The sequence below is a fragment of the Ctenopharyngodon idella genome, chromosome 1 (genome assembly GCF_019924925.1).
Source record: "Ctenopharyngodon idella isolate HZGC_01 chromosome 1, HZGC01, whole genome shotgun sequence".
NCBI lineage: Eukaryota > Metazoa > Chordata > Actinopteri > Cypriniformes > Xenocyprididae > Ctenopharyngodon > Ctenopharyngodon idella.
In genome coordinates, this window is record NC_067220.1 from 12149976 (window position 1) to 12165766 (window position 15791).

General features: G+C 36.7%; 3 protein-coding genes across 3 annotated transcripts; all 3 read right to left on the minus strand.

The window, feature by feature from the left end:
- Positions 1 to 32: 32 nt before the first annotated feature.
- gng13a (guanine nucleotide binding protein (G protein), gamma 13a) lies at positions 33 to 1028 on the minus strand. The gene is made up of 3 exons (XM_051907533.1): positions 628 to 1028; positions 416 to 513; positions 33 to 170 (listed from the first exon to the last, which is right to left on the minus strand). Exons 2-3 carry the CDS (start codon positions 511 to 513, stop codon positions 65 to 67), a joined length of 204 nt encoding a protein of 67 aa, XP_051763493.1. The 5' UTR covers positions 628 to 1028; the 3' UTR covers positions 33 to 64.
- A 2099-nt stretch (positions 1029 to 3127) lies between these two features.
- LOC127511511 (proline-rich protein 18) lies at positions 3128 to 4018 on the minus strand. Its single transcript, XM_051892354.1, has one exon. The coding sequence runs from the start codon at positions 4016 to 4018 to the stop codon at positions 3128 to 3130; it is 891 nt and encodes a 296-aa protein (XP_051748314.1).
- A 2078-nt stretch (positions 4019 to 6096) lies between these two features.
- zgc:136472 (uncharacterized protein LOC678514 homolog) lies at positions 6097 to 13160 on the minus strand. Its single transcript, XM_051909700.1, has 11 exons — positions 12926 to 13160; positions 11867 to 12073; positions 11574 to 11707; positions 11003 to 11140; positions 10755 to 10862; positions 10536 to 10661; positions 9386 to 9583; positions 8820 to 8940; positions 7814 to 7995; positions 6722 to 6811; positions 6097 to 6641 (listed from the first exon to the last, which is right to left on the minus strand). The coding sequence occupies exons 1-11, from the start codon at positions 13089 to 13091 to the stop codon at positions 6579 to 6581; spliced, it is 1533 nt and encodes a 510-aa protein (XP_051765660.1). The 5' UTR covers positions 13092 to 13160; the 3' UTR covers positions 6097 to 6578.
- Positions 13161 to 15791: the final 2631 nt, after the last annotated feature.

The following is a 15791-nucleotide window of genomic DNA, read 5'->3' on the forward strand; positions in this document are numbered from 1 at the left end:
TCAGACAGTGTAACCATGACAATGGGTGGAGTCATTCCTGTTGCCATAGTGATGATTGACAGCTCTATATTATAACACATTTGCTTGACTCCACCCATGGGTTCTCCCTCAGTACATCTGGATTCAGAAATGGATCCTCATTCATTTTCTCCTCCATCCATTTAGTTAACCTAAAAATAAATAGATAAGAGGAAGATAGAAAAATAGCAACAACAACAAAAATTCTGTAAGTTCTGTTAGCCCATATGACCTAGTATTTACTTAATTTACTACACTAAACTTGGAACTTCACAAATCAAAATTTATATTTACTATTACTATATTATATATTGAATAATATTTCAGTATTTTTAGCACATATTCAGATTTTGATAGATAGATGGATGGATGGATGGATGGATGGATAGATACTTACTCTGGAAGAGAGACGGATGTTTTCTCTCTTTGAAACTGTAGCTGCTGCTTCAGACTGTCCACATGGTTCTTCAGTTGAGCCTCATCCAGCTCATCCATCTGAAATACCAGCCGGCATGTTTGTTAAAGTCTCAAAGCTAAATTATCTGTAAATAATAGCTAGATTATTCATTATAAAATAATTGTATATAAAATCTATAATTTTGAGCCTACCGTGATGAATTCAGAGTTATGTATCTGAGAAGTGAAGTGATGGGATTGTCAGGAGTCTTCCAGCAAATAGCTTGAGTTTGAATGTTGTATTCTGTTGAACAGGAGGGAGTCTGTTTTTGTCCCTTTTGTAAACTCCTAGTGTACACGCAGGAGATTTATACACACACCTGGCATTGAGGTTATGGAGCATTCAAACTACTTTGTTACTCAAATTCTCTCTCTACATCGTGAGTTGTAATGGGAGGGATGTTTAGCTCGTTGGATAAATGTAAAACACATGCAAAACTGTCAAATAATGCCTTTTTGGCTTTACCTAGACTTTGCCAGGGACAATAAACTTTAGAATAAATGTTGTGATGTTATCAAGAGACCTCTTGTTGTTATATAATATATATATATATATATATAATATATATATACACACACACACATACATATACATATACACATACATATATATACAGTACCGGTCAAAAGTTTAGAAACATTACTATTTTTAATGTTTTCAAAAGAAGCCTCTTATGCTCATCAAGCCTGCATTTATTTGATCAAAAATACAGAAATAAAAACAGTAATATTGTGAAGTATTACAATCTAAAATATTGGTTTTCTATTATAATATACTTTGAAATATATTTATTTCTGTGATGCAAAGCTAAATTTTCATCAGCCATTACTCCAGTCTTCAGTGTCACATGACCCTCCAGAAATCATTCTAATATGCTGATTTATTATCAATGTTGGAAACAGTTGTGCTGCTTAATATTTTTTTTTATAACCTGTGATACTTTTTTTCAGGGTTCTTTGATGAATAAAAAGTTTTTACTAAACTTTTATTCAGCAAGAGTTATATTGTTAGATAATATTTCTATTTTATATAAATGCTGTTCTTTTTAACTTTTTATTCATCAATGAATCCTGAAAAATCTATCACAGTATCCAAAAAATACTAAGCAGCACAACTGTTTCCAACTTTGATAATAAGTATCAAATCAGCATATCAGAATGATTTCTGAAGGATCATGTGACACTGAAGACTGGAGTAATGATGCTGAAAATTCAGCTTTGCATCACAGAAATTAATTATATTTTAAAGTATATTAAAATAGAAAACCATTATTTTAAATTGTAATATTTAAGAATATTACTGTTTTTTTTCTGTATTTTTGATCAAATAAACGCAGGCTTGATGAGTATAAGAGACTTCTTTCAAAAACATTAAAAATAGTAATGTTTCCAAACTTTTGACAGGTACTATATATATATATATATATATATATATAAAAATCATAAAGTCAGTGTATTTGCCAAAAAGCAATTTCTGATTTCTTTGAATGATTGTTGAATGAACACTTAAACAATACTTGTTTGACACTAAAAACAACAGTTGTCATGCTTTTGCTAAAGCAACTAACAACAGGGAGAATGTTGGAAAACCTCTTAGCGCTCCACTTCCTGTCATTTCTACTTGGGATTGATGTACTTTATTAGTAGAAACATAACCATTGGTTACTTCTACCATGTTTGCTATTGGGTTAAAAGTGAATGCACCTGTCTGTTAATGAGATCAGGAAATGCTACGAGTGTGCAGTGTTGTTGCTAAGCCTGTCCTTTAAGCTACTTATAGTGAAGTACAGCAAATATATCTGTGAGTCATGTGTTCTTAGAATGAAGAGTTAGGGCTCGATGTGTTCAGACAGCAATGAGTGATAGTATGATGCAGATCATCTTTTATTCCAAGTCAGATCATAGACAATGTCTTTTTATGAACGCATTTTAAAGAAAAAAACCCCCCATCCATGTGAAGTCTCCAGAAGTCTTACAGTACTACAGCAATAGTGCTAGACTGATAAATCAAAATAAGCCAATAACTGTGTGCATTAACACTTAACAAGTATTAGTTTCCCTGAAGTCAGGTCTGAAATCTCAATGTTGAATGTAAACATTAAATATTCCATATTAGAGATACTGTGTAAAATAAATTTTGCAATTATATCTACATCTCATTTTCTGCTATTAAACTAAGCAATAAAATGTTCGGTTACACTTTATTTCGATGGTCCGCTTTAGACATTGAACTAACTATAAATAACTTTGCAACTACATGTCAACAAGCTCTCATTAGAGTATTAGTAGACTGATAGATTAGGATTTGGGTGAATAGAATGAGTTGACATGTAGTTGAAAAGTTACTTTTAGTGAGTAAAATGTCTGTTGGGGGACCATGTTAGCAGATATTAAGCAGACAGTCTACTAATACTCTAATGACTGCTAGTTGACATGTAGTTGCAAAGTAACGTAATTAGTAGAATGTCTAATGTGGACCATCGAAATAAAGTGTTACCAAATGTTCTGCATGTACTGGCCATAAGGCACCCAGCTCTTTAGTTGTTGGGATCAACATCAGCCATTGCAGGACCCATATTGGTCAACCACAACTCAAAACTACCATGTTTCTCAAGTCACAGTCAACAGCACAAGTAACAGGATATCTCATCTGCTAAATGCTCTTCTGGCTGATTTTGTCCATTCTACACAGGACCGTAGCTCCGGCAGCGTTCTCCACTCCTCGCAACCATTCAGAACATTTCAGTAGGACGCTCTGATCCACACTCTGCTCTTTGTCTTCCTCATATTCCACGTCATCATATCGGTGACGGTCATTCAGAAGAGATATCTTCACCAGTGGGATGTTAGATCGAGAACCCGACTTGGCAGGCGGGCGGGCTTTCTGGTGCGGTGTTGTTACGGTGCCACGGAGCTGCTTCTCACGGCTACGTTTCTGCAGGAGCAAGGTGGCCTCAGGAGTCAGGTTGAGAGAGAAGTTAGATTTGCTGTTTAATCCATGGTCTGATCCAGAGGAGGCTTGCAGACTACAAGAGTCTGTTGGGATGCTTGTTGCTGAAACGCTGGCAGGAAACATCTTCTTGCTAGAGGAGTTCGCTGAGGAGATTGTTGCCAGATTGGTTGCAGAGGTACTAATGTCAGAAGTACTTTTAGAAGAAGTTGGGGTCGAGGAGCTTGAAGGATCTGCAGGTCTTGGAGTCATAATCCAGGTGTTTTTACCCTCCATCCTCAAGCCAGAAGTGGCTCGACTGGTGGGCAACTTGCTTTTGTGCGGCGAGGCCTTCTTGCTCAACTTCTTGAGCCGCTCCTTCACAGAACTTTTCTCTTCCACAGTCTTGATCGGAATGACAGGCAACGGTCCTGAAAGTTTTTCTTTGCCCGAGCTGGGAAGACTTCGAGGTCTGGTCACAGGCGGGAAAGGCATCTTCACCAGATAGAGCAGCACGTAGGACAAGAATTCAGTCTTTGAGGTGTAGTGCGACGGAAATGGGATGTGATCTTTCGCATGATCAGGACAACCAGTGGTTTCCAGAGCCCCCAACATCCACTTTTTTCTTCAGACACAGCCACTGCGGAAATAGCGTGCAGGAATAGCTTGGCTCTTTATAGGGTGTTGGGAAAGGGGTTTGGCCAAGGCAATGTGTGAATCCTTTGGAGTAGGTAAGCCTAACACGTGTGGCTTAGAGTTGCATAATGGAACGAGATGTAAACATTCAATGCAGTAGTAGCATTCTTGCTAAACTTTGGGATTGTAAAGGTAGTAATGCATATAAGAGTAGACTACAGTAGACTGTTCAATTTACAAAGCTTCTTTTTCACCAAATGGTCTTGGTCACATTGGTTAAACCCAACTCGGCAGCTTTTGAGGTAAAAATTGTAGTTCTAAATACATAATCCTTACATAAATGTCTGGAATAAAGGTTGTGTGTACGTTGTAATTTAAGATTTAAAAGACTTGACTGCTGTACACTACTCTAGTTCCAAGTGCTCATCAAGCATTAGTATGTGTATCTGATCCACACGTGTCTAAGCGTTTTCCCAATTAAAGGATCTTAGGGTTTACTGAACCTAATCTCTTTAAGGTCACATAATCTCTCTCACGCATATAGTAACTTTCGATTCACTTCTTGGCACCAAGTAAAGGTTCCTACTGCATGTTGTAAGATTAACATCCCAACCTGAGTATGAATAAGCAGATGGTCATTTCTGAGGTGAGGCCAAAACATGTCATAACCCACAAACTTCTGTCAGGGTGGAGAGTCATTTGTAGACAGTCAATTCATTGGCCTGGGTATATCGCAAAACCTGATTTTACCAAGTGCAGCTTGTTCCTGGATCAACATCTTTGTTGCTCATGGAACAACATTCCAATCAACCAATCAAATTTGAGGGACAAGTTTATAGTTTATGTCAAGTTTAGGCTTACAACCAGGTTTAGGTGCTTCTACATTAGTGTTTTTCACCTATCATTTCCCTCTGATTTTAGGTATAAATTATGGGTAGGGTTAGGTTTAGAGGTAGGGATATGGTTAGGATTAAATTTTCGAACAGGAATGTCTGACTTGGCAAAATCAGCACATGCTAATATATTGGTCACTATTCTTGTGGTATTTTAGGAGTTCTGAACAGATTTTGCAATAAATATTCATCGCTGAGTTTAGAACTGTTGGTAGATACCGTAACTACAGCACCAGGGGCTAAAAGGACTACATTGTACATTGTTGACTATGGAGTAATGTGAATTCTGACACAATGTTAACTGCAAATATTTGCTTAAATAATAGATATTTTGGTAATTACAGTTTTTTTGAAGGTCTTTTAAAAGTTAAATGGGCTTATTGTTTCACGTCTGCACCCTTTGACATCATAGGTCAAAATCGCAGAACCTGATTTCACCAACGCTATCTCACGACCAATTCGTACTTATTTTACGAGGTGGCTAATTCGTACGAATTCGTACGATTTGTCTAAACCCCAGTGACGGGTAGGTTTAGGGGCGGGGTTGGGGTTGGTCAGTCGTATGAATTCATACGAATTTGGCAACTCGTAAAATACATATGATTAAGCAAAAAACATACTAATTCGTACGAGTGAGGCCGTACGAATTAGCCACCTCATAAAATACGTACGAATTGCGGTGAGATCGGGTTGGATTTCACCAAGTGCAACATGTTCCTGGATCAACAATTAACCAATCAGATTTGAGGGACAAGTTTACAGTTTATGTCAAGTTTAGGCTTACAACCAGGGTTAGATGCTTCTACATCAGTGTTATTCATCTATCATTTCCCTCTGATTTTAGGGATAACTTATGGGTAGGGTTAGGTTTAGGGGTAGGGATATGGTTTTGATTAGATTTTCCGACAGGAATGTTGTTCCAGGATCAACAAAATATGTTGACCCAGGAACACATTTAACTCAAGATAATAGGTGTGTTCGACTTGAAGCGATGCTGTGTAGACCAGTTGGTGTACGACAAAGTACTGTGAGAGCGATTAGAGAGCGGTCTGCACAGCGCTTCAAGTCCAACAAGCCTAGTAACTTGTAAATGTTTAGATTGTGCATGTTCTTGTGGTTCCATCAGTCATGATTAACCTAAATATTACAGAAAGTGAGTCTTGAGTCTGTGCCTAAACATCAATGTCACAGTTTTCATTCGAATGTCATTTTATTAAGCAAGTTCATTATTTACAGTCTCATCCCACACAAGAAATGTTCTCTCACTGTTGCTATGTAGTTTATTTTAGTGTGACTGGAATGTGCTATTAACCACTCATAATCCTTAAATGGAATCCTTATCTGCTAACATTATACCTGCAAGTTGTTTTTTATGTTGGTATGAGGATGCAGTGCTCAATTTAGAAAGTAGGCAGCACTTTGAAACAGGCTCCCTCTAGTGGAAATGAAGGTTGTGTGTAAATTGTCCTAATGATACATTGTAAACCAGGTAACCAGTCACCTTGGTATTTTGTTTTCAAGAATGCAAGTAGCTGTATATACTGAAAATACTTGTTAGACACAAGATGATTAATCAGCCATGTGCAGAGCACATTAACTGAATAAATTTAAAATTAAATTTAAATTTCAAACCAATGAATAAGCCATTACAGTTCCTCTTTCACTGCAGCCTTCTGTTCATTCAGATATTTCTTCCTCAGTTCCTCCTCCTGGATACACAAGCACAGCATGCTGAGTGGGCACAATGAACACAATCCATTTCTATTAATGTGAGAAGGAAATATCTTACCTTGGCTTTTTCCTTCTTGGCTTTTTCAATCTCTTTTTTCATAAATGTTACTATAGGCCTCAGCTTCCTTTTGCCAGAATATGGTACTACCTAGCAAATATTTTAGTACGATTATTACAAAATGCTAATAAATCATGGACAGTACTCATTTACATGGCTGTCCTGAATATGGAGTTTACAATGAATATGAGATTTAAAATACACTGCCTGGCCAAAAATAAAAAGTCGCTGTTTGGATTTCAATAGGCAAATGCTTAAGAATCTATGAATGGATCATTACTACAGTGATTATTATATTTCCAGCATGTTATATGTTTGACAACGGTTCTTTTAACCCTTAAAGATGGAGTGTGTAGCTTTTCATTTCATAAACAACCATGTAGGAAGACACATCACGGTCATATTCCAGGATGACAATGTCAAGATTCACCAGGGTTAAAATTGTGAAAGAATGTTTCAGAGAGCATGAAGAATCATTTTACACATGAATTGACACCTCTGAGTCTAGACCTTAATTTCTTTGATAGTCTTTGGGATGTGCTGGAGTAGACTTTACAGAGTGCTCACCTCTTGCATTGTCAATACAAGATCTTGACCAAAAATTGATGCACCTTTTGATGGAAATAACATCACAACATTTATTTCCATCGAGAGGTGCATCATTTTTTGGTCAAGATCTTGTATTGACAGTACAAGAGATGAGCAGTCTGTAAAGTCTGCTCCAGCACATCCCAAAAACTTACACTGAGGTTAAAGTCAGTGACAATTCGTGTGTGAAAACGATTCTTCATGCTCCCTCCCAACAATTCTTTCACAATTTGAGCCTGATGAATCTTGACATTGTCATCCTGGAATATGGCCATAATACATCTTGAAATGAAAAGCTACACACTCCATCTTTTAGGGTTAAAAGAACCCAAACATATAACATGCTAGACACAAAATAATCACTGTAATAATGATCCATCCATAGACATAAGATAAGTATAAGATAAGTATTTGCCTATTAAAATCCAAACAGCGACTTTTTTTTGGCTGGGCAGTGTATTATGTAGAACATGTGAGAACAGTTAATTGTAAGAGACTGCTTACCCTCTCCACATAAAGAGCAGGAAATAATTTGATTGATGGGTATTTTTCTCCTAGATGAATGTTTACATCATTAGCAGTAACGTCAATCTTGGCAACAACAACATCTTCATCTTCACTAAAGTGTTCAGCAAGTTCCTCCCACAGTGGAAACAGAGCATGACTTTCACTGCTCCAAGGTGCATCTGTTGAAAAAGGGGATTTTTACTATATCATGATGTATCTGGAAATGTCAGGACACAGAGGTACAACCATACTCTAATTCAGTGCTTCTCAACCAGGGGGCTGCTGCCTTAAGATGACAAAATTATTTAAAATACAATAAAAAGAGCATTATTCCAAATATTCTTTTGGATAATGGGGGGCCTTAAAGTCAAAAAGGTTGAGATCCACTGCTCTGATTTCATTTATAAGTATTTGGTTAACACAGATAACTTTACAAAAAACAAAACTACCACAGCCAATTGCAAGCTAAGTGAAGACACAGACCCAGGGCCTAAAATTAACATCCGTCAAGCACCAACTGCGAGTAAAAATCGTTGTTGGCAAGTATATGAAACTGTATCAATCGCCAGCTGGCCGGTAACATTTTTTATGAATTTTTACAATGCAAAATTATAAGATAACATGAACGTGAACAAACATGAACGATGCTTGGGACAGTTGATAGGGAAGTGTTGCATCGTCATGAAAGTTTAAGCCTTGCTAATTTAAATATTCAAGCTCAAGAAGACGTAAAAGGGAACTCAATTCATTACTCGCGCGCCGTGTGGGAAGTTTTCTGTTCGCAACATTCGAAATGCGCACCTAGAAATACGCATTTTAGCGCACAAATACTGAATCAAGCTCTCTTTCACATCTTCTTGGACTAAAAAATATTTATGGCCGCTAAATTCCAGTCAAAAGTCACCGGCCATTGGCAGGTGTGGCAAAAAGTTAGTTTTAGGCCCTGCATAGACTTATGATATCAAGTTGGAGAGTTCCACAACTAAGAGTTTCAGGTACCTACAGAACAAGACGATGACATTTTTGTTATGGTTGAAGGCCACTTTTTCAAAGTTCATCCCAACGAGCTCTTTCACTGGCTGTGTGTCCCAGTTTTCAGGAATTGGCTCACTCTGCAGCTTAGGCTGTAACACACAAATTAGACAGATTGTTTGAGGTTGGAGTTCTATACATGTTATATTATAGTTATATAAATCTTGAATAACATTATCATAATTATATACTAGGGCTGTCAATAGATTAAAATTTTTAATCGTGATTAATCACACCCTTTTGTACGATTAATCGCAAAGTTATTGTGAAATTATGCATACATCATTTATTGTTTAACGTATTAAGGATTTTGAATTAATCGAATGTGTTAAGTGCCCTATTATATACAGATATTAATTAAACGTAATAAATATATAAAATATAGTATACAAATATATTTCATATTTATTTAATATAAACAATATTATAATTAAACAAAGTACATTTGAATATAATAATAATAGTTTTAAATTAAATTACCATAAAAGTACAGAAAAATAAAAAATCCACTTGTTTCATTTACCTATGTATACTCACCTTAACTTTCCCATCCAGGTAACTCAGACAGAACTCTAAAAGAGTGTGTGCGTCAAACTGATCAGATGGCAGCTGGTATTGAGTGTTGTCTGATAAATTGACCATACGGACCTGAGGCGCTTCTTCTGACCTCACACGGAAATACTCCATCATACGGCCATTTCGTGGCTCACTCACATCAATCATTACAAACAGAACCTGATGACAGAGTTTTTAAAGTGTTTAACATTACTGTAATACAAAAGAAACTAGACAGACAACAGAAAGACTTAAAGGATTAGTTTATTTTTAAATGAAAATTAGCCCAAGTTTTACTCACCCTCAAGCCATCCTAAGTGTATATGACTTTCTTCTTTCTGATGAAAAATATCCTGATGCATCCGAGCTTTATAATGGCAGTGAACGGGTCATGAGTATGAGCTCCACATCCATCCATCATAAACGTGTACTCCACACAGATCCGGAGGATTAAAAAGGCCTTCTGAAGCGAGCGATGCGCTTGTGTAAAAAAATATCCATATTTAACAAGTTATGAAGTAAAATATCTAGCTTCCGCCAGACTGCCTTCCATAGTCAACGTACGAAGAAAGTGTAAAACTCTTGCAGTTCAAAACACTTACGCTACGTCCTACGCCTTCCCTATTCAACTTATGGAAAAAGTGTAACTGACGTGACGCCAGTTTACACTTTCTTCATAACTTGAATATGGAAGGCGGTCTGGTGGAAGCTAGATATTTTACTTTATAACTTGTTAAATATGGATATTTTTTTACACAAACACATTGCTTAGATTTAGAAGGCCTTTTTTAGAAGGTCCCAGAGCTGTGTGGAGTACACGTTTATGATGGATGGATGTGGATGGATGCACTTTCACATACTCGTGACCCCTGTTCACTGTCATTATAAAGTTTGGATGCGTCAGGATATTTATTAAGATATCTCTGATCATATACACCTAGGATGGCTTAAGGGTGAGTAAAGCTTGGGATAATTTTCATTTGAAAATGAACTAATCCTTTAACTATTAGCATCAGGCAATATCATAATAACAATCTACAGTATTTCTATGGATTTATTTTTATTTTGCAGTTGTGCAGTACTGGATTGATGTGGTTTGTGTCTAAATGCAAGCCAATTGGTATACACTGACCTTCCCTCTGAGTTTTTCCGCAGTGGTTTTAAAAGCATGGTATAACTCTTCAAATCCATCCTCAGTCTTATTAATAAACAGAAGCAAATGGTTCAGCACCACTGAATTCAGGATCTTAGATGCTGTCTGGGATGAACCCAAAAAGAAAGTGGTTTGTTTATTTTTATACATCTATTATTACATGTCACAATGCCTATTTATTAAAATATATAAAGTTACCACGCCATTGTACTCGGTCACAAGTTCCATCTCATAAAGTCTGATAAAATGAACGAGATCTTTCTTCACTGTGCTGCTTCCCATCTCAAATTGCTTGTCAATTTTAGACTAAAGAAAAAGATATACATGGATGAGACACAATTCATGTGCTAAAAAGAAGGCACTTTACTGTTTTTTGGGACATTTAAGAAATGTTACAAGCCAGATTCGACCTTGCACTGTCCAAGTGAGCTCTGACAGATTCTCACCCTTCTGATGAGGAGAACAGTGTCTCCGCTGATCTCATACTTGCTGAAGATTTCATCATGTCCTGTTACTCCAAAGGGCAGGTCAGCAATGTCATTGGCTGTTTCATAAAACACTTTGACTATGCCTTCTTCAAGATCCTGTAATGTATTAACACAGATGAGCAACATTTAAAACAGTGTTTAATACGACAATACAATAAAACATCTTGAGTTATGAGTCCTTCATTTGAACTTGCAACTATTTGCAAAGATGTTTTAATGTTTTAAAACATCTTAAATTATGGCTGTCTCGTGAATGAATCCTTCATTTGGACTGATTCTTTTTATATAATATGATCAAATTTGCAATTCATTCGCAAAATCACTCCACTGTCCGAGAAAACATAATAAACAGTAGTATTCAGCTAAAATATATATAATTTTTTACCACAAAAATTCATATAAATATGATGCCCTATAGGACTTTTGTTAACATTTCTGAGAGTTGACTCAAATAAATCAGTGAAGCATTTTTTAAACTGAGAATAACTGGGGAAAATGACAGATTCACTAAAATAAATTCCCAGGTTACCTTAAACAATCCAAGCACCACAAGCTCATCTTCACCTATGAACTCTTCCAGCTGTGTGAGACTACTGATGATTTCAGCGCTCGGACCCTTTCTTCTTTTAAGCCAAGTCAGGATGGAGGCGGAGCTCTTAAGATCTGGGGGTGGAGTCACACATCAAACATTGACACAATGATCCTAAAGGGGATGTATCCCCTTATTCAAGTTTTGAAAGACATGAGGGTGATTAAATAATTTTTTTTTTTCATCTAAAATGTCTGTCAACATAAGAAAAAAAAGAGATATTTTAACATTACCAGGACAGTACACTGGGTTGTTTTTGTCTCCAGACAGGTACAGCCGTAGTGATGGTATTGTTGTGACATTAAGGGATGCAGCAAGATCTTTTTCCTTTTTTACATCCACTCCTGCCAGCCTCACATCTGACTTTGCTTCCTTTAACGCAATGGCTGCTTCTCTAAACTCCAGGATAGAGCCAAGGGACTGGCCAGAAAGAGGCGCATCTACAGCAGATATGAGAAAAAGCTGCAACAGTTTACTCCTTGTTGCAAATATTCACCATATAATGTTTTATAGGGGCATTTTGTTGCAGTCCCAGATGTGCCGACTCTAATTTGCTTTTAAGTTTGCTTCTAGTCTGTCTTCTTTATACTCTTATGTGTCTTCATTAGTAAGTAAATAGTCATTCAGCAGATGTTTTCATTCCAAAAATTCTCCATAGGTTAAGTGACTGGCTCAAAGGCACAGTGGTGATAGCTCATGGTTCATTTCTTTTGGAGATCGAACCAGAAACTTTCCAATTACCAGCCCTGAGATTCGAGCAGAACACCAGGCCAACATCATTCATCAGGAGTGGGTTCATTTTAAAAGTCTTTGATATACATGTTAAAATCTCTGGGAAGCAACTCGAGGGGTGTCAATGAGGAAAAAAACTGCATAAAATTAAAGGTAGACTAGTCTGGTAACACTTAAGGTTTCATTTGTTAACATTATTAACTACATTAGTTAACTAAAAATAAACAATACCTCTACATCATTTATTAATAGTTAATGTTAATTTCAACATTTACTAATACATTACAATCAAAAGTTGTATTTGTTAACATAATACACCGTGAGCTAACATGAACAAAATAGACAGTTGGATTTTTATTAACTAATGTTAACAAAGATGAATAAATACTGTTACAAATGTATTGCTCATTGTTAGTTAATACATTAAGTAATGTTAACAAATGAGACCTTATTGTAAAGCGTTACCGGTACTCTTACTTCGCGTTGGTGTATTAATTTGTTACCTCATGGAGCTTTATGACAGGGAAGCAATAAAAACACATGCAGGAAGATATACTCACAGAAGTGCACCAATAGCTGGTTGTGTTGTTTAAGAGCTCGTTTGAAATTGCCTTTTGTCAGCACTAGAACGTCTTTGTCTTCAACGATTGAGTCAGAATCGCTTTCCGCCAGAGCTTCGTGTAAATACACGCACAAGCTCAGGCACAGCGTAATGCACACCTTCATTCTGCCCTCTGAAGCTGAAACGGACCCTCTGACCTTTGAGCGTGAGAGAATGTGTGAAGTGCTACATTAAAAGGCGTGTGTGTGTAGTAATCTTGAGTGTATAGGTGATAGCAATGTGTACTTTGGCAATGGACCGTTAACAGCCAATACAAAGAGAGATAGATAACATTTTAACAGCAACATAGAGAGAACAATAGCTTTTTGTGCTTTGTGCACAAATCTCTGTAGTCCACATGGTAGAGACAACTCATTCTCATAGGTACACGCAGTAATTTTCTAGTTAAATATAGCTGCAATCAGAAATTATGGGGCCAAACCCTTTATGGCTATATTTGGCATAATTTGGACATAGGGTTTTGTTAGGAAACTTTATGAACATTGCACAATTCACATGGTTAAATTCTTACTACACATTGGATTTGATCAAGCACTCTTCAAACATCTTGCCTGTTGCTTTACAGAGCACACCACTCATACGCCTTGATTTGCTTAATTTCTCAGAGACTTGAGATGTTGAAGGCTAAACTGCAGTTTTTGTGAGATGGTCCTCGCTGCAGAACACGAGATCCAGGGGGCGAGGTTGGATCCAGATCCAACTCCTCCCACTTTACATATCCCTAAACCTACCCTTCTCCACCCCCTGGATCTGGATCCAACTCCTCCCACTTTACATATCCCTAAACCTACCCTTTTCCACCCCCTGGATCTCATGTTCTGCAGTGAGGGGCTACTGTTTTTTGGCCCTAAATAAAATACTAGAATTAGGCCTTAGTTCAATTAGGATATTTAAGTATCTTTTATAAATGTACACTTGAAAAAAACATTACAGGTGTGCATCTTGAGACAAAACAATGGCAGTGACATATTTTAAGATATTTCAGTACAAGTTGCTTTCAGTTAAAACAGCTCAAACATGCATTTTAGTCTAAGACTAGCTTAAGCCTTGTTTGTGAAACCGGGGGTAAATGTAATAATGACAATAAACACTTTAATGCACTTGGCATATCAGTAAGCCTTGTCTGTGAAACCGGGGGAAAGTCTCTTAGGCCTGGTTTCACAGACAGGGCTTACCCTAAGTCAGGATTAGGCCTTAGTTCAATTTACTTAGTCATTTAAGTAACTTTTATAAATGTGTCTTAGAAAAAGATATTACTGATATGCATCAGAGAGATATTTCTGATGACACTTAAATATTTTAAGATCTGTCAGTGCAAGTTTCTTTCAGTTGAAACAGTTCAAACATGCATTTTAGTCTAGGACTAGCTTAAGCCTTGTTTGTGAAACCGGGGGTAAATGTAATAATGACAAACACTTTAATGCACTTGGCATATCAGTAACAATTTGGACATTTCACCATATTACAACCATAAGTTGTAACACATGCTGGGGTTAGTTATAACAATTAGACAAAAGCAGGAAAAACAGCAGCCACACCATGCAATATACTTCAAAACAGTTTTATTAAGCAATCCAAAAGAACATTAAAAAAACGTCTCTCTTTCTGTGACTGGTCATAACTCAAATCCACTTCCTGTTTGACTCAGGAGTGTGTGCATGAGTGTTAATTTGTCTACTAGAACAAACTTCCTTAATGTTATATATGCTTGATGAACACTGGAATTCAGTGTGTCTGTGTAAAGAAAATGTAGGTCTAACAAAAAACTGTTTTTCATTTACTTCAATATGGCAGACAGGCAAATTGATGGAAAATGACTAATGAGATATTATCAGAATCAGCATAAAACAAGGAATGTAATGACAGAAAACAAATTTTGAAAGTTTTCAAAAGTTGTGTTTTTGCACCTAGTGTTTCTGGAACACTAGGTGGCACTGTGTTCAAATTTCTCAGGTACCTTCAGGACATGCAGTCAATAAATCCTACCAAATTTTGTGTCGATATGTCTAAGCTTTTAAGAAATATCGCAGTTTATGTCAAATTTCAAAATGGCAGACAGGCAATTTGTCGGATCCTGGCAAAATTGGTATCGACTGATTCGGCATGACCCAAGGAATCTGCAGACACCAAGCTCTAATTTTCTGATAGACCATTCAAAAGTTATGAGCAAAAACTCTTGGAACTCATGACCTGTAGGTGGCACTGTTCCCAAATTTCACATGTACCCTCAGATCATGGTGCTGATTAAGCATACCAAGTTTTGTTTTGAAAAATCAATCTAATATGATTTTGGGTCAACATCATTAACTTCACATCATAACTTTTAAACAAAAAGGAATATCATAATTCTGACTGTAGATGTAATTAAACAACAGCACTTTCAATTTTGCTCAATTTCAATTTAGCAAAGACATTAAAGGAACACTCCACTTTTTTTGAAAATAGGCTCATTTTCCAACTCCCCTAGAGTTAAACAGTTGAGTTTTACCATTTTCGAATCCATTCAGCCGATCTCCAGGTCTGGCGGTACCACTTTTAGCATAGCTTAGCATAGTTCATTGAATTTGATTAGACCGTTAGCATCTCGTTAAAAAAATGACCAAAGAGTTTCAATATTTTTCCTATTTAAAACTTGACTCTTCTGGAGTTACATCGTGTACTAAGACCGACGGAAAATTAAAAGTTGTGATTTTCTAGGCCGATATGGCTAGGAACTACACTCTCATTCCGGTGTAATAATCAAGGAACTTTGCTGCCGTACCATGGGTGCAGCAGGCGCAATGATATTCTTGATATGAAACTCT